We start from the raw sequence: 19,751 nt of genomic DNA, 5'->3' as shown, positions 1-19,751 counted from the left end.
GTAGCTGTACTGGAACAGCTTGGCTAGAGGCGCAGATAGTTCTGGAGCACAAGACTTCAGCACTACAGCTGGGATGTTGTCGGGGCCCATAGCCTTTGCTGTATCCAGTGCACTCAGCCGTTTCTTGATATCACGTGGAGTGAATCGAATTGGCTAAAGATTGGCTTCTATGATGGTGGGGATATCGGGATGAGGTCGAGATGGATGATCCACTCGGCACTTCTGGCTGAAGATGGTTGCAAACGCTTCAGCCTTGTCTTTTGTACTCACGTGCTGGACTCCGCCATCATTGAGGATGGGGATGTTTGCAGAGCCTCCTCTTCCCGTTAGTTGTTTAATTGTCCACGACCATTCACGACTGGATGTGGCTGGACTGCAGAGCTTTGATCTGATCCGTTGGTTGTGGAATCGCTTAGCTGTCAGGCAAGGGGGCTGCATGTGGTCCATAGGCTGCAGTTTGGACAATCGTGCAGTAGAAATAGTGCTACATGTAGGTGCATAACACAGTAACCAAGTACGGTCCATATAACATACCTGTGGAAAATACCGGAATTCAAGTTTACCGGTTTTTTGTGAACCCTGATGAGGCACATACCTGCTTGTTGGCTAAAACAACAACAGGAAGTGTTGCATCTCTTTGGACCAGTTGGTGAAGCTCCTTTTTTGCAGTTGGCATCCGAATATGGTCTGCTGAATCCACCACGTAAACCAGAGCCTGTGACCCAGGTAGATGAGAGGACCAACATTGACGCAAAGATTCACCACCGCCAACTTCAAGATAAAACACAACAGATGATACAACAGAATCAGTGGGAAAATTACTGTACCGAAGATGATCATTTGGACCATCGTGCTTGTGCTGGCTCTCTGAAAGAAATATCCACTTAGTCTCATTCCCTTGTGCTTTTCCCATATCCCTTTAAATTTTAGTTTTTCAAGTATTTATCCACTTCTTTTTTAAAAGCTGTTATGGAATCTGCTTCCATTGCTGTTTTTGGTTGGGGATTTCATCTATCCTCTATATTAAAAACAATTTTCCTAACCTCTTCTTTTGTTGATGATCTTAAATTTCACCTAGTTTACTGACCAGCAGTAATAGATGTTCCCTATTTACGCTATCTATAACCCTCACAATTTTGTCCAAAGATTTCCTCTTAACCTCGTTTATTTTAATGAAAAGAGCCCCAGTTTCTCTAGTTCCTCCTTATAACTGAAGCCTCTCGTCGTGTATCATTCTAGTGAATCTCTGTACCCTCAACATGGCCTTGACATCCTCCCTAAAGTAAGGCATCCAAAATTAGACAATATTCTAACTGTGGCATTACCAATTATTTATACAGATTTAGCATTACCTTTTTGTCCCTATTAGTAAAACCTAGAACCCCATATTCTTTTCTTACAGCTTTATTGACCTAGTCCCTCTCCTCACTGTGCTGCACATCATTCCTGGATTATTAGCTTCAACAACTCTGTCATGTGCATTTAAATAAACCAAAAATAAACAAACAGCAAATAAAATGGTTATAATGATTGGCTTTCATTACTCTCAAACTGTCCCACCATTTCACCATCCCCAGCCTCCTGTGTGACTGTGTCCATGGTTAGGTGTCACAAACAAGGGAAAAACAGTTTCAGATCCAGATACAGCCTGAGATCATGGAGCAGGGGAGAGACGAATCCTGGACCTGCTATTTTATCTCACTCAGCAATAGTTCTTTGACTGGTTGTTACAAAATATCAGCTTTTTAAATGTTGGCATTAATGTGTTTAAAACATTATCTTATTTTAGCAACTGGTGTCAATAGAAATTCAATAGGTAACTATGTCTAATGTTAGTAGGCACTGTTATAAACACATAGGAAGTAGTGTTTATTTTTTAGTGAATCAAGGTCCCTAGTGTAGTTAACATTCTCTAAATTAAGAACAATTTAAAGGAGTAAACTCCTTAAAGGGAGTGGTAAGTAGTTTTTCTTTCCTTTTTTTTCTCTTGACATTGTAGTTGTTGTTAAGCTAACTTAAGGGTTAAGTCATGGCAGGAGATCCCACAGCCGTGTCATGTTCCTCTTGTAGGATGTGGGAATTCAGGGATCCTTCCTGTATCCCTGATTCCTTCACCTGCGGGAAGTGTGTCCAGCTGCAGCTATTGTTTGACCGCTTGACGGCTCTGGAGCTGCGGATGGACTCACTTTGGAGCATCCGCAATGCTGAGAAAGTCGTGGATAGCATGTTCAGTGAGTTGGTCACACCGCAGATAAAAATTACTGAGGGAGATAGTGAATGGGTGACCAACAGACAGAGGAAGAGTAGGAAGGCAGTGCAGGGGTCCCCTGCGGTCATCTCCCTCCAAAACAGGTATACCGTTTTGGATACTGTTGGGGGAGATGGCTCACCAGGGGAAGGTGGCAGTGGCCAGGTTCATGGCACCGTGGCTGGCTCTGCTGCACAGGAGGGCAGGAAAAAGAGTGGCAGAGCTATAGTGATAGGGGACTCGATTGTAAGGGGAATAGACAGGCGTTTCTGCGGACGCAACCGAGACTCCAGGATGGTATGTTGCCTCCCTGGTGCAAGGGTCAAGGATGTCTCGGAGCGGCTGCAGGACATTCTGGAGGGGGAGGGTGAACAGCCAGTTGTCGTGGTGCATATAGGCACCAACGATATAGGTAAAAAACAGGATGAGGTCCTACAAGCTGAATTTAGGGAGTTAGGAGTTAAACTAAAGAGTAGGACCTCAAGGGTAGTAATCTCAGGATTGCTACCAGTGCCACGGGCTAGTCAGAGTAGGAATGACAGGACAGCTAGGATGAATACGTGGCTTGAGAGATGGTGCAAGAGGGAGGGATTCAAATTCCTGGGACATTGGAACCGGTTCTGGGGGAGGTGGGACCAGTACAAATTGGACGGTCTGCATCTGGGCAGGACTGGAACCAATGTCCTAGGGGGAGTGTTTGCCAGTGCTGTTGGGGAGGGTTTAAACTAATATGGCAGGGGGATGGGAACCGATGCAGGAAGTCAGTGGGAAATAAAGTGGTGACAGAAACGGAGAGTGTACAGAACATGACCGGACAGATGGTCTGAGAAAGCAGGGCAAAGACCAGGGAAGTCTAGATTAAACTGCATTTATTTCAATGCAAGAAGTCTGATGGGCAAGGCAGATGAACTCAGGGCATGGATGGGTACATGGGACTGGGATGTTATAGCTATTACTGAAACATGGCTAAGGGAGGGGCAGGACTGGCAGCTCAATGTTCCAGGGTACAGATGCTATAGGAAAGATAGAGCAGGAGGTAAGAGAGGAGGGGGAGTTGCGTTCTTGATTAGGGAGAACATCACGGCAGTAGTGAGAGGGGATATATCCGAGGGTTCGCCCACTGAGTCTATATGGGTAGAACTGAAAAATAAGAAGGGAGAGATCACTTTGATAGGATTGTACTACAGACCCCCAAATAGTCAACGGGAAATTGAGGAGCAAATATGTAAGGAGATTACAGACAGCTGCAAGAAAAATAGGGTGGTAATAGTAGGGGACTTTAACTTTCCCAACATTGACTGGGACAGCCATAGCATTAGGGGCTTGGATGGAGGGAAATTTGTTGAGTGTATTCAGGAGGAATTTCTCATTCAGTATGTGGATGGCCCGACTAGAGAGGGGGCAAAACTTGACCTCCTCTTGGGAAATAAGGAGGGGCAGGTGACAGAAGTGTTAGTGAGGGATCACTTTGGGACCAGTGATCATAATTCCATTAGTTTTAAGATAGCTATGGAGAAGGATAGGTCTGGCCCAAAAGTTAAAATTCTAAATTGGGGAAAGGCCAATTTTGATGGTATTAGACAGGAACTTTCAGAAGTTGATTGGGAGAGTCTGTTGGCAGGCAAAGGGACGTCTGGTAAGTGGGAGGCTTTCAAAAGTGTGTTAACCAGGATTCAGGGTAAGCACATTCCTTATAAAGTGAAGGGCAAGGCTGGTAGAAGTAGGGAACCTTGGATGACTCGGGAGATTGAGGCCCTAGTCAAAAAGAAGAAGGAGGCATATGACATGCATAGGCAGCTGGGATCAAGTGGATCCCTTGAAGAGTATAGAGATTGCCGGAGTAGAGTTAAGAGAGAAATCAGGAGGGCAAAAAGGGGACATGAGATTGCTTTGGCAGATAAGGCAAAGGAGAATCCAAAGAGCTTCTACAAATACATAAAGGGCAAAAGAGTAACTAGGGAGAGAGTAGGGCCTCTTAAGGATCAACAAGGTCATCTATGTGCGGAACCACAAGAGATGGGTGAGATCCTGAATGAATATTTCACATCGGTATTTACGGTTGAGAAAGGCATGGATGTTAGGGAACTTGGGGAAATAAATAGTGATGTCTTGAGGAGTATACATATTACAGAGCGGGAGGTGCTGGAAGTCTTAACGCGCATCAAGGTAGATAAATCTCCGGGACCTGATGAAATGTATCCCAGGATGTTATGGGAGGTTAGGGAGGAAATTGCGGGTCCCCTAGCAGAGATATTTGAATCATCCACCGCTACAGGTGAGGTGCCTGAAGATTGGAGGGTAGCAAATGTTGTGCCTTTGTTTAAGAAGGGCGGCAGGGAAAAGCCTGGGAACTACAGACCAGTGAGCCTGACATCTGTAGTGGGTAAGTTGTTCGAGGGTATTCTGAGGGACAGGATCTACAGGCATTTGGAGAGGCAGGGACTAATTAGGAACAGTCAGCATGGTTTTGTGAGAGGAAAATCATGTCTCACGAATTTGATTGAGTTTTTTGAAGGGGTAACCAAGAAGATAGATGAGGGCTGTGCAGTAGACGTGGTCTACATGGACTTCAGCAAAGCCTTTGACAAGGTACCGCATGGTAGGTTGTTACATAAGGTTAAATCTCATGGTAGCCAATTGGATACAAAATTGGCTTGACGACAGAAGACAGAGGGTGGTTGTAGAGGGTTGTTTTTCAAACTGGATGCCTGTGTCCAGCGGTGTGCCTCAGGGATCGGTGATGGGTCCGCTGTTATTTGTTATTTATATTAATGATTTGGATGAGAATTTAGGAGGCATGGTTAGTAAGTTTGCAGATGACACCAAGATTGGTGGCATTGTGGACAGTGAAGAAGGTTATCTAGGATTGCAACGGGATCTTGATAAATTGGGCCAGTGGGCCGATGAATGGCAGATGGAGTTTAATTTAGATAAATGTGAGGTGATGCATTTTGGTAGATCGAATCGGGCCAGGACCTACTCCGTTAATGGTAGGGCGTTGGGGAGAGTTATAGAACAAAGAGATCTAGGAGTACAGGTTCATAGCTCCTTGAAAGTGGAGTCACAGGTGGATAGGGTGGTGAAGAAGGCATTCGGCATGCTTGGTTTCATTGGTCAGAACATTGAATGCAGGAGTTGGGATGTCTTGTTGAAGTTGTACAGGGCATTGGTGAGGCCACACTTGGAGTACTGTGTACAGTTCTGGTCACCCTATTATAGAAAGGATATTATTAAACTAGAAAGAGTGCAGAAAAGATTTACTAGGATGCTACCGGGACTTGATAGTTTGACTTATAGGGAGAGGTTAGACAGACTGGGACTTTTTTCCCTGGAGAGTAGGAGGTTAAGGGGTGATCTTATAGAAGTCTATAAAATAATGAGGGGCATAGATAAGGTAGAGAGTCAAAATCTTTTCCCAAAGGTAGGGGAGTCTATAACGAGGGGGCATAGATTTAAGGTGAGAGGGGAGAGATACAAAAGGGTCCAGAGGGGCAATTTTTTCACTCAAAGGGTGGTGAGTGTCTGGAACGAGCTGCCAGAGGCAGTAGTAGAGGCGGGTACAATTTTGTCTTTTAAAAAGCATTTGGACAGTTACATGGGAAAGATGGGTATAGAGGGATATGGGCCAAGTGCAGGAAATTGGGACTAGCTTAGTGGTATAAACTGGGCGACATGGACATGTTGGGCCGAAGGGCCTGTTTCCATGTTGTAACTTCTATGATTCTATGATTCTATAATGCAGCATTTCCAACACTGATAATTTTGGTTGAAACTCATTTGTAGCAATTAGATTAAATTGTTATAGCTACAGCCAAATGACTGAGATAAAATAGTAGTTCCAGGATTAACCACTTAGAGGAAGAAGCAGGCACACGAGCACAGCCTGTAATTACATGTGGAGTCTGGGACATTGGAACTTTCTAACCGTAACCAAGATAAATAGGAATATCCTCTCTATGCTTACAACAGAAAATATAGAAACATAGAAAATAGGAGCAAGAGTAGGCCATTCGTCCGTTCGGGCCTGCTCCGCCATTCAAAACGATCATGGCTGATCGTCTAACTCAGTACCCTGTTCCCGCTTTTTCCCCATATCCCTTGATCCCTTTAGCATTAAGAAATATATCTATAGAATCATAGAATCATAGAAGTTTACAACATGGAAACAGGCCCTTCGGCCCAACATGTCCATGTCGCCCAGTTTATACCACTAAGCTAGTCCCATATCCCTCTATACCCATCTTACCCATGTAGCTGTCCAAATGCTTTTTAAAAGACAAAATTGTACCCGCCTCTACTACTGCCCCTGGCAGCTCGTTCCAGACACTCACCACCCTTTGAGTGAAAAAATTGCCCCTCTGGACCCTTTTGTATCTCTCCCCTCTCACCTTAAATCTATGCCCCCTCGTTATAGACTCCTCTACCTTTGGGAAAAGATTTTGACTATCTACCTTATCTATGCCCCTCTTTATTTTATAGACTTCTATAAGAAGTCTCTTGAATACATCTAATGACTTGGCCTCCACTGCCTTCTGTGGTAGAGAATTCCACAGGTTCACCACCCTCTGAGTGAAGAAATTTCTCCTCATCTCGGTTCTAAATGGCATACCTCTGGTTCTGGACTCCCTAGCCATCGGGAACATCCTCCCTGCATCTAGTCTGTCTAGTCCTGTTGGAATTTTATGTGTTTTGATGAGATCAACTCTCATTCTTCTAAGCTCTAGTGAATATAGGCCTAGTCGAACCAATCTTTCCTCATACGTCAGTCCTGCCATCCAGGAATCAGTCTGGTAAACCTTTGTTGCACTCCCTCCATGGCAAGAACATCCTTCCTCAGATAAGGAGACCAAAACTGCACACAATACTCCAGATGTGGTCTCACCAAGGCCCTGTATAACTGCAGTAAGACATCCTTGCTCCTGTACTCAAATTCTCTTGCAATGAAGGCCAACATACCATTCGCCTTCCTAATTGCATGCTGCATTGAATGCTCTCTTTCAGTGACTGGTGTACAAGGACACTCAGGTGTCATTGCACCTCCCCTTTTCCCAATCTATCACCATTCAGATAATAATCTGCCTTTCTGTTTTTACAACCAAAATGGATAACCTCACATTTATCCACGTTATACTGCATCTGCCATGGTTCTTGCCCACTCACCCAACTTGTCTAAATCACATTGGAGCCTCTTTGCAGCTCACATTGCACCCCAGCTTTGTGTCATCTACAAACTTGGAAATGTTACATTTAGTTCCCTCATCCAAATCATTGATATATATTGTGAATAGCTGGGGCCCAAGCACTGATCCCTGCGGTACCCCACTAGTCACTGCCTGCCACCCGGAAAAAGACCCGTTTATTCCTACTCTCTGTTTCCTGTCTGTCAACCAATTCTTAATCCATTGCCAGTATATTCCCCCCAATCCCATGTGCTTTAATTTTGCACACCAACCTCTTGTGTGGGATCTTATCAAAAGCCTTCTGAAAATCCAAGTACACCACATCCACTGGTTCTCCCCTATCTATTCTACTAGTTACATCCTCAAAAAACTCCAGAAGATTCCAATTCCATCGGAAGTTCCTGGGGGGGGCGGTGGTGTCTACCTTTGAGTCTTTGGCCTGCCCAGGGACCCACGTGGAGAATGAAGCTTGAGACCGGGACTACCCCGTCAGGCCTCATTTCAATGGCGGGAGCAGGGCAAGCTCCATCTCCCCCTCCCAAGGAGAGCCCTGGAAATTCTGGGGCAATGTTAAAAGGAACAGAGAGCTGGTGATCTGAGTCTCTACCCCTTTTTCCTGAACTTTGTACCTGGGTAACTGCCCTACCATTTCCTCTCACTAATCATGAGCAAGATCATAGGAGATTGACTAGTAATAAGAAACAAGACCTACCCATGTATGAAGACCTTCAGTATGGAGTGGTGTCTCTTTACGTGTTAATCATCCTTTTCCCTCTCAAAAGTTACCCATAGAGTATTCTCTACATCTAGAGGTTTTAATCAGCTAACATTTTAACTTACTCTCTAGAAATTCTATCTCAGCTTCTTCAGTCTTAACGCTCACACTGTTAAACATCTTTGTGGGTCCATGGCTCCTTTTCACTGTGCTGGTGGACAGACTGTGCAGCACACTAGTCTTCCCTGCACCATCAAGTCCAACTACAAGAATTTGTTTCACGTTTTCCTCATCCTTTTAAAAAAAATAAAAGTTTAAATTATTTGAGACAAACAGCAAAAGGTTAACTTGGTCTTTTGCAAAATATTTCAGAAGTCACAAAGAGAATTTCTGTCATAGCCACTTCCAGAGGAATATTCTGTGTGTATTGTCAGGTCAAGATGAGTGTATAAAAAAGTCCACTACAACTTGTGCCCAGGTCAGATCTAACATAATTGAATAAAGTATGAAGCTCCCTCTACCACATGACCATAATCCTCTTTGAGCAATTTCTATTAAAGCTTTTTTCCCTCAAGAATGATGTGTTCACCGGTTCCCAGTTACTGACATCAGTTTTTCAGTTTTAAGCCTCTTACTCCTGCTTAAATTGGTAAACAGTGACACAAGTACTCAGGTTGACAAAATAGTTTTGTTTTATCTTTGAAACCAGTAAGCTAGTTACGACCAAGCACTGGGTAGATAGATACCAGTAGATTGGAAACAGACCAATGTGGTGCCCATATTAAGAAAGGGCGACAAAACATGCAACGACAGACCTATTAATCCCACCTTCATTCCATGTAAAATAATGGAATCGATTATTAGGAGTAAACTTAAAGATTACCTCTATATGCTGAGGTTAGAATATAACAGGGACTTGTTAGAGGAGTTGGGTGGGGTGGGGGGAGTACTGAGTGGGGAGTCGCAGTACTTGTTTTGGGATCACCACTGTTTCTCATTAACATGAATAATCTGGACTCAGAAATTCAATCCAAAATTGGAGATGATACCAAACTAGGAAGGGGGGGGGGGGGGAGGTGAGAACAGAAGGGGTGGGGCTGGAGAGTGGGGCGGGTGGGAGTTGGGATCAGCGGAAGCAGCTCAAAAATTACGGAATGAACTGGACCAAATAAGTATGTGTGTAGAACAATGGCCGATGCTGTTTAATGCAGACAAATGCAAAGTACTGCACATAGGAAAGAAAAATAGGTAAGAATGAAGTTGAAGGAGAACTAGGAGTCTTAGTAGACTTGACACTAAATATGTGCAACCAATGCACAGCAGCAATCAATAAAGCCAATAGAATGTTGAATTGCATAGTTAAAACAAGTCTGAGGAAGTCATGATCAAACTGTATAGACCACACTTTGAGTATTGCGTCGACTTCTGCTCATTGAGAAAAAAAGGAGTCAAAAAACAGAAGAAATACAGGGGCCTGTAGTGCAACCAGCACTGAGTGCAACGGAGCACAGCTGAGAGTTTGGTGAGTGTGGGAGTTTGGTGAAGTGCGGGAAGGAGGTGCTACTTTTCCTTGCTTTTCCTAACTTTTTCCGCAGAGCGGCAGTGGACCTGAGCGTCAGAAGACGGAGAGTGGGGATAAAAGCAGCAGCAGACCTGCAACAAGAGAAAACTACTGTGCGACGTCACAGGTGAGGCAGGAGAGTCCGAGAGGTGAGCACAGTATAAAAGGAGAGTCCGAGAGCGTGAGGAGAGTCTGAGAGGCAGTGTAAATCTAAGGCAAGTCATGGCAGCACAGCTCACACCCGTGATATGCTCCTCCTGCACTATGTGGGAAGTCATGGACACTACCAGTGTCCCTGGCGACCATGTGTGCAGGAAGTGTGTCCAGCTGCAGCTACTGGCTAACCGTATTTCGGAGCTGGAGCTGCGGGTGGATTCACTGTGGAATCCGCGATGCTGAGACTATCGTGGATAGCATGTTCAGTGAGGTGGTCACACCGCAGGTAAAGATTACGCAGTCAGAAAGGAAACGGGTGACCGCCAGGCAGAGTAAAAGGACGAGGCAGGTAGAGCAGGAGTCCCCTGGGGCCATCTCCCTCTCAAAAAGATATACCGCTTTGGATACTGTTGGGGGAGATGGCTTATCAGGGGAAAGTAGCAAGAGCCAAGTTCGTTGCACCACAGGTGGCTCTGCTGCACAGGAGGGGAGGAAGAAGAGTGGCAGGGCTATAGTGATAGGGGATTCCATTGTAAGGGGAACAGATAGGTGTTTCTGCGGCCGCAAACGTGACTCCAGGATGGTACGTTGCCTCCCTGGTGCTAGGGTCAAGGATGTCACGGAGCGGCTGCAGGGCATTCTGGAGGGGGAGGGTGAACATCCAGTAGTCATGGTCCATGTTGGTACCAATGACATAGATAAAAAAGGGATGAGGTCCTGCAAGGTGAATTTAAGGAGTTAGGAGATAAATTAAAAAGCAGGACCTCAAAGGTAGTGATCTCAGGATTACTACCAGTGCCACGTGCTAGTGAGTATAGGAACAGGAGAATAGACCGGATGAATGCGTGGCTGCAGGGATGGTGTAGGAGGGAGGGATTTAGATTCCTGGGACATTGGGACCGGTTCTGGGGAAGGTGGGACCGGTACAAGCGTGACGGGTTACACCCGAGCAGGACCGGGACCAATGTCCTTGCGGGGGTGTTTGCTAGTGCTGTTGGGGAAGGTTTAAACTAGAGTGGGAGGGGGATGGGAACCTGAGCGGGGAGACAGAAAGGAGTAAAGTTGAGAGCAGCAAGAGAGGGGAAGACCCAGGGGAAATTTACAATACAAATAGTACAAACAGTTGTTCAAGAACAAGTAAAAGGGAAAAGCGTAGAGCAGCAGAAAGAAAGTGTACTTTAGGCACTACAGATAAAGTGAAAACTAGAAGGCGTAAGGCAATTAACCCAGCATCAAAGCTGAAGGTCAGGCTGGGGTGTGTGGTGCAACGAAGAGTTCTATATACAAACGCACGGAGTATAAGGAATAAATTAACTGAACGACAGGTTCAAATTCAAATTGGAGGGTATGACATGTTAGCTATTACTGAGACATGGCTGCAGGATGGTCAAGATTGGGAACTAAATATACCAGGTTATAAGGTCTACAGGAGAGATAGGGAAAATGGAAGAGGGGGAGGAGTAGCCTTAGTGATTAGAGATGAAACCACTTCAATGATAAAGGGGGATATAACGAGGGGTAAGCAGCCAACAGAGACCTTATGGGTTGAATTGAGAAATAGGAAAGGATCTAGGACTATAATGGGTGTTGTGTATAGGACCCCTGGCAGCAGCTCTGAAGTGCTGGATTGTATAAATGCAGAGATTAGACAAGCGTGTAAGAAAGGCATAGTGGTCTTAATGGGGGACTTTAACCTTCACGTAGATTGGGAAAAGCAGACTTGCAACTGTCAGAAAGGTAGTGGATTTCTTGAGTGTGTCCGGGATAGTTTTCTACAGCAGTATGTCCGAGAGGCAACAAGGGAGCATGCCATTCTGGATTTAGTAATGAGTAATGAACCAGATTTAGTTAACAGTTTGACTGTGCGTGAACATCTATCCAATAGCGATCATAACATGATTGAGTTCAAGGTAGTGTTTGAAAGGGAAAAAAAGTGAATCAGCTGCTAAGATTCTAGACTTGGGTAAGGCCGACTTCAATGGGATGAGACAGAGACTGTCCACAGTAAACTGGGCAAATCTGTTAATGGGTAAAACGACTGATGATCAGTGGGAAATGTTTAAAGAAACATTTAACGCGATACAGAATCGGTTTATACTCCTGAGGGGCAAGAACTCTACTTGCCAAAAAAAAGAGGTACGGGACAGTATAAGACATAAGGAAAGCGCATACAAAAAGTCAAAAAATGATACAGATCCTGGCGAATGGGAAAGATACAAAGATCAACAAAGGGTCACAAAACAGATAGTAAGAGCTACAAAAAGAGAGTATGAAAAGAAACTTACAAGGTATACCAAAACCAATACGAAGAACTTTTATAGTTATATTAGGAAAAAGAGGGTGGTCAGGAGCAGTGTTGGCCCCTTAAAAACTGAAAGTGGGGATACTGTCATTGACAATGGGGAAATGGCGGACATGTTGAATAATTACTTTGCGTCAGTATTTACAGTAGAAAAAGAGGATAGCATGCCGGAAATCCCAAGAAAACTAATATTGAATCGGGGACAGGGTCTCAATAAAATGAACATAAGTAAAACAACAGTAATGAAGAAAATAATAGCACGAAAGAGTGACAAATCCCCAGGACCAGATGGTTTCCATCCCAGGGTTTTAAAGGAAGTAGGTGAGCACATTGCAGATGCTCTAACTATAATCTTTCAAAGTTCTCTAGATTCAGGAACTGTCCCTCTGGATTGGAAAATTGCACGTCACTCCGCTTTTTAAGAAAGGAGAGAGAGGGAAACCAGGGAATTATAGACCAGTTAGCCTAACATCTGTTGTGGGGAAAATGCTGGAGTCTATAATTAAGGATAGGGTGACTGAACACCTCGAGAATTAGAGCCAGACCTTTCAGGAGTGAGATTAGAAAACATTTCTACACACAAAGGGTGGTAGAAGTTTGGAACTCTCTTCCGCAAACGGCAATTGATACTAGCTCAATTGCTACATTTAAATCTGAGATAGATAGCTTTTTGGCAACCAAAGGTATTAAGGGATATGGGCCAAAGGCAGGAATATGGAGTTAGATCACAGATCAACCATGATCTTATCAAACGGCAGAGCAAGCACGAGGGGCTGAATGGCCTACTCCTCGTTCCTATATTCCTATTTAAGCACTGGAGGTAGTGCAGAGAAAAGCCACAAGACTAATCCCTGGTGTTACACTTCTCAATTATGTGGAAATAGCAGAGAAACTAGGACGTTTCAGCCAGTAACGGATGTGTCTGAAAGTTGATCTTAAAGAGATATGAGATAATTAAGGATATGGAAAAGGTAACTTGGAAAATTACTTTAAATTAAATAGCGAGAGCAGGACAACAAGATCAGAGGTGGAAACTAGTAAAAGGCAAATTTAGGACTGATAAATTCTTCTTCACACAAAGAATGGTCAACAGATGCCCTAACTATAATCTTTCAAAGTTCTCCAGATTCAGGAACTGTCCCTCTGGATTGGAAAATTGCACATGTCACTCTGCTTTTTAAGAAGAGAGAGAGAGGGAAACCAGGGAATTATAGACCAGTTAGCCTAACATCTGTTGTGAGGAAAATGCTGGAGTCTATAATTAAGGATAGGGTGACTGAACACCTCGAGAATTTTCAGTTAATCAGAGAGAGCCAGCATGGATTTGTGAAAGGTAGGTTGTGCCTGATAAACCTGATTGAATTTTTTGAAGAGATGACTAAAGTAGTGGACAGGGGAATGTCAATGGAAATTATTTATAAGGACTTCCAGAAGGCATTTGATAAGGTCCCACATACGTTACTGTTAGCTAAGAAAGAAGCCCATGGACTCGAGGGAAAAGTACAGACTTAGTTAGGAAGTTGGCTGAGCGAAAGGCGACAGAGAGTAGGGATAATGGGTAGGTACTTACATTGGCAGGATGTGACTAGTGGAGTCCCGCAGGGATCTGTCTTGGGGCCTCAATTATTCACAATATTTATTAATGACTTAGATGAAGGCATAGGAAGTCTCATATCTAAGTTTGCCGATGACGCAAAGATTGGTGGCATTGTAAGCAGTGTAGATGAGAACATAAAATTACAAAGTGATATTGATAGATTAGGTGAATGGGCAAAACTGTGGCAAATGGAATTAAGTGTAGACAAATGTGAGGTCATCCACTTTGGATCAAAAAAGGATAGAACAGGGTACTTTCTAAATGGTAAAAAGTTAAAAACAGTGGATGTCCAAAGGGACTTAGGGGTTCAGGTACATAGATCATTGAAGTGTCATGAACAGGTGCAGAAAATAATCAATAAGGCTAATGGAATGCTGGCGTTTATATCTAGAGGACTAGAGTACAAGGGGGCAGAAGTTATGCTGCAGCTATACAAAACCCTGGTTAGACCGCACCTGGAGTACTGTGAGCAGTTCTGGGCACCGCACCTTTGGAAGGACATATTGGCCTTGGAGGGAGTGCAGCGTAGGTTTACTAGAATGATACCCGGACTTCAAGGGTTAAGTTACGAGGAGAGATTACACAAATTGGGGTTGTATTCTCTGGAGTTTCGAAGGTTAAGGGGTGATCTGATCGAAGTTTATAAGAATTTAAGGGGAATGGATAGGGTGGATAGAGAGAAACTATTTCCACTGGTTGGGAATTCTAGAAGTAGGGGGCACAGTCTAAAAATTAGAGCCAGACCTTTCAGGAGCAAGATTAGAAAACATTTCTACACACAAAGGGTGGTGGAAGTTTGGAACTCTCTTCCGCAAACGGCAATTGATACTAGCTCAATTGCTAAATTTAAATCTGAGATAGATAGCTTTTTGGCAAACAAAGGTATTAAGGGATATGGGCCAAAGGCAGGTATATGGAGTTAGATCACAGATCAGCCATGATCTTATCAAATGGCGGAGCAGGCACGAGGGGCTGAATGGCCTACTCCTGTTCCTATGTTCCTATATGGAATGCACTCCCAGAATAGTGGAGACAAAAACCCTGGAATCATTTAAGAAACAATTAGGTGCTGGATTGGGAGGAGTGTCGGCTGCTTCTGGATGGATTCAGAATGGCCTTCCTCATCTGAAATTATCTTGTGCTCTTGTAATACTGACATAAGTGAAAATGTAGAGCATTGTCTGACTTCACACTTCCAGCCAGCAACATATGTTGGAAAGTCAGGGATTGCGTAACGACCCCACCAGGAGCACAGGTCAAAAAGAATGTAACTTTAACTTTCCTTCTTTTTTGTGAACCTTGCGCTTATGGTGTGGGATGATAGTGCTGAGGAATGGAACATTTTCCATTTTGGACACTGAGTGTCAGCTTTAATCACTCCCAGCTCAGACACAAGGTAAAGCTTTCTCTACCTTCACTATAGACAAACATCCTCAATTGCACCTGTGAGACATTTTTCCATTCTCTGCATCAGCCATGCTAGGGCCTCTTTGGCTGAAATTGTCAACTTAGCGCCAAATTAGGGACACTTGAGCTGTCGGCCTATGCCCATAGCAACGAGATTGGTAAGTTTTAAATATACACAGGCTGTGCACGGAGCAAGTTTCAGCTTGCAGATTAAATCTACATTTTTAAAAAGTTCCTAACAAAATCCTACAGGTAGAAACCTGCCCTTCTCATTCATGTAAATAAAGCAGTGCACTGAAACATCCAGATTGATGTCTTCCAGATAAATGATTCAGCTATCCAATGGATTCACTTGGTTAGAACAGCAGCATGTTTTTGAACAGATAGTACAGGCAAGAAATCTGACCAAGCAATTTAAACAATAGGCCACTGCACAAGTCTAGGCGTCCTATGCTGTTTACAGATCAGGAATCATCAGCAATAGGGAACACGAGAGAAAGCAATAAAATAAGTGGAGGCAAGAAACAAGAAGAAAAAAAAGATATTGTGAAAGTTACCTACTCAAAGAGGTAATGTCATCATGGTCCTTGAGACACATGATGACACTCTATTCCCTTATGTTTTTGGGTCTCTTCTACCTTTCACACTCTAGATTTCTTGGCTTCCTTATTTTAGATGAGTGCTAACACTCTATGGCCTCGAGGGTATCTTCACTGGCTCTGATAAGCTCGGTAATGTACCGAAGATAACGTGACAGAAAAATCTTTCTGCTAACTATTGTAGCTATTGGAAGTATCCTACTCTTCCACAGGATCTTTCCATGGTAAATGAAAAGCAGCAGAGCATCCCAAAATCAGATCTTCTATCAAACTGCATTAGGGTTAGGGTTAGGGTTAGGGTTAATGCAGCACTATCCCACTCCCCCACCCTATCCCTGTAGCCCTGCAAATTTTTTACTTTCAAGTACGTATCCAGTTCCCTTTTGAAGGCCATGATTGAATCTGCCTCCAACACCTCCTCAGGCAGTACATTCCAGATCTTATCCACTCACTGTGTAAAAAAGATTTTCCTCATTCCAAGTTTCATGTCAGCTGCAAATTTTAACATTTTGTCCTGTGCACCCAAGTCCAAGTTATTATTATATATCAAGAAAAGCAGTGGTCCCAGCACCGATCAAGCAAATTTATTTCACAACAGATGAAGGAGCAAATAAATAATAGCATAATGCATACAACTGCAGTAAAATTATATTATTTAACCCTTTGAAAGGACAACAACAAATGTTTGTAATAGGAACATGGGAATGTATAGGACCAGAAAGACCACTATAGCCCTGTCTCTATGCTAAATTACTATTCATGTTAATTAACATTTTATATACATAGTGATTCATTTCTACTTATATTTCTTATCACTGTGGGAGCTACACTGATCTGACTTAACTCTTGATGATTCCAAACCAGCTTTCTCTGATTTGTAGGTATCAACTTATTTAAATGCCCCTGAAACAATTGCTGGGGCTATTTGGATTTACGTAACGAACAACTCAATTCAAAAGGGAGCTTTCAGTCATACACATAACTGAACCAATCACACAGCGTTGTTTATGTTTGAATTGTGTGGTTTAGTTCCTTTGGAAGCTTATAACCTTAGAGACAAAGAACCAAATATCATGACATATGCATTGTTTAGACTGGCAACATGGGATTTAACAGCAGCTGGTTTTTAAATTCTTTTATTATGATTAGATTTATAGGAACAGTCACCAAGCCACCTGAAGGATATTTTAACATCTCCTTTAAAGCAGATAGAGTCCTTCATTAAAACTACCTGTAAGTTCTTTCCACCCACAAATTCTTCCAATCCCCACAGCCAGAGATGGCTTGAGATCAGCAAACAAACAGAAGCTTCTGCCAACATCCAAATTGATCTTTGACATTGTCACGGCCACTATTTTAGAATCAAGGCACATTGCACAGTTACATTGTTCCATTGTCCACTTGTTTGTACCACCTGTAACACACTAACATTTTTATTAGAAGTCATCCGTTGATCTCACCTGCTGGATGAGTGAATTTTTCCAGTGTGATGCCAACCATACAGCCCATGAAAATTTGAGGTTCAATCTCCATTCTATGCTGAATTTGCTCATGTAAGGAGATGGAAGACAGCTAGGGGTCTCACTCCCTCTCACAACACTTCCTGGAAGTGCATTTGTCTGGATGTTGAAAGAGGACATTTGGGCTCGGCCCTGATGCTATGAATAACCTGATGACACTCACTGTCGAGGCCACATGAAGGATGGCCTCTTGCTACAAGATGGCAACCATAGTCTATGGCACATTACCCCAGCAATGAGTCAGTACCTTCAGGAGAGAAGGGGGAGGGGAGAATATCAGCAGAGAAAAAAATTTGGTTGGTAAAGTTTGTTAAATGGAAAGAGTCTTAATGGAAATTTGTTTGATGAAACTTCATTTGTGGCATAAATCATGGTGCAACACATCATTTATGCAGGGCTACGGGGAAAGAGCAGGGGAATAGAACTAACTAGATTGCTCTTACAAAGAGCCGGCATGGGCTCGACGGGCTGAATGGCCTCCTTCTGTGCTGTAACCATTCTGTGATTCTATTGTATCATTTATATCTGACATCATGACAAAACTGATCTACAACCCTTTCCCTGAACAAAAAAAATTACCAAACAATTTCCTGAAGCCAATACCTCTTTAAAGAACTGGATCCTGCTGTGAGGTTTAAGGGCAAACTTTCCAACCATTCTTTGAGTTTAAAAGGCTGTCCATACATGGGTTATGTTTACAGTCTGTAGCGTGGCTTCTTCAGCAAAGTATGTACAATTTGAAGGGTTTTTGGCAACTACGTACGTAAGGCGATTTCAGAAAGCAGGTAAAACACATTTTTAAATTAAATATCCACTGGGTGGCATTTCTTGCAGAGCTGGGAGCAGCAGCAAGGTGGTGAGTGGGAGTGGTGCCGAGACAGCAGCAGCCAGTAAAGAGACGAGTGGGAGCGTTGCCAAGAGAGCAACAGCCAGTAAAGGGGCGAGTGGGAGCGGTGCCGAGGAGCAGCAGCCAGTAAAGAGACGAGTGGGAGCGGTGCCGAGGAGCAGCAGCCAGTAAAGGGACGAGTGGGAGCGTTGCCAAGAGAGCAACAGCCAGTAAAGGGGCGAGTGGGAGCGGTGCCGAGGAGCAGCAGCCAGTAAAGGGACGAGTGGGAGCGTTGCCAAGAGAGCAGCAGCCTGTAAAGGGGCGAGTAGGAGCAGTGCCGAGAGAGCAACAGCCTGTAAAGGGGCGAGTAGGAGCAGTGCCGAGAGAGCAACAGCCTGTAAAGGGGCGAGTAGGAGCGGTGCCGAGAGAGCAACAACCTGTAAAGGGGCGAGTAGGAGCAGTGCTGAGAGAGCAGCAGCCTGTAAAGGGGCGAGTAGGAGCAGTGCCGAGAGAGCAACAGCCTGTAAAGGGGCGAGTAGGAGCAGTGCCGAGAGAGCAGCAGCCTGTAAAGGGGCGAGTAGGAGCGGTGCCGAGAGAGCAGCAGCCTGTAAAGGGGCGAGTAGGAGCAGTGCCGAGAGAGCAGCAGCCTGTAAAGGGGCGAGTAGGAGCAGTGCCGAGAGAGCAACAGCCTGTAAAGGGGCGAGTAGGAGCAGTGCCGAGAGAGCAACAGCCTGTAAAGGGGCGAGTAGGAGCAGTGCCGAGAGAGCAGCAGCCTGTAAAGGGGCGAGTAGGAGCAGTGCCGAGAGAGCAGCAGCCTGTAAAAGGGCGAGTAGGAGCGGTGCCGAGAGAGCAGCAGCCTGTAAAGGGGCGAGTAGGAGCAGTGCCGAGAGAGCAACAGCCTGTAAAGGGGCGAGTAGGAGCAGTGCCGAGAGAGCAACAGCCTGTAAAGGGGCGAGTAGGAGCGGTGCCGAGAGAGCAGCAGCCTGTAAAGGGGCGAGTAGGAGCAGTGCCGAGAGAGCAGCAGCCTGTAAAGGGGCGCGTAGGAGCGGTGCCGAGAGAGCAGCAGCCTGTAAAGGGGCGAGTAGGAGCAGTGCCGAGAGAGCAACAGCCAGTAAAGGGGCGAGTAGGAGCGGTGCCGAGAGAGCAGCAGCCAGTAAAGGGGCGAGTAGGAGCGGTGCCGAGAGAGCAGCAGCCAGTAAAGGGGCGAGTAGGAGCAGTGCCGAGAGAGCAGCAGCCTGTAAAAGGGCGAGTAGGAGCGGTGCCGAGAGAGCAGCAGCCTGTAAAGGGGCGAGTAGGAGCAGTGCCGAGAGAGCAACAGCCTGTAAAGGGGCGAGTAGGAGCAGTGCCGAGAGAGCAACAGCCTGTAAAGGGGCGAGTAGGAGCGGTGCCGAGAGAGCAGCAGCCTGTAAAGGGGCGAGTAGGAGCAGTGCCGAGAGAGCAGCAGCCTGTAAAGGGGCGCGTAGGAGCGGTGCCGAGAGAGCAGCAGCCAGTAAAGGGGCGAGTAGGAGCGGTGCCAAGAGAGCAGCAGCCTGTAAAGGGGCGAGTAAAACTTGGGGATCTTTCTGTGGGTAAACAGTGAATGATTGATCCATTGGTGGGCGAATGGGGAACTAGGGGATGGAGACCGGGGATTCTCACTG

General features: G+C 44.8%; 1 protein-coding gene across 1 annotated transcript in view; it reads right to left on the bottom strand.

Moving 5' to 3' along the window:
- The window catches only part of LOC137331278 (ADP-ribosylation factor-like protein 9), a 45,388-nt gene that overhangs the window by 9,347 nt on the left and 16,290 nt on the right, over window positions 1–19,751 (bottom strand). Inside the window, exons 2-3 of the mRNA XM_067994978.1 lie at window positions 8,269–8,437; window positions 596–771 (exon numbers count right to left, since the gene is read on the bottom strand). Coding sequence (XP_067851079.1) covers window positions 596–771; window positions 8,269–8,437 — 345 coding nt within the window. The remainder of the gene's footprint in view (window positions 1–595; window positions 772–8,268; window positions 8,438–19,751) is intronic.

The sequence above is a fragment of the Heptranchias perlo genome, chromosome 1 (assembly GCF_035084215.1).
Source record: "Heptranchias perlo isolate sHepPer1 chromosome 1, sHepPer1.hap1, whole genome shotgun sequence".
NCBI lineage: Eukaryota > Metazoa > Chordata > Chondrichthyes > Hexanchiformes > Hexanchidae > Heptranchias > Heptranchias perlo.
The sequence above is the reverse complement of the archived record's forward strand: the minus strand, read 5'-3'. Positions and strand labels throughout refer to the sequence as shown.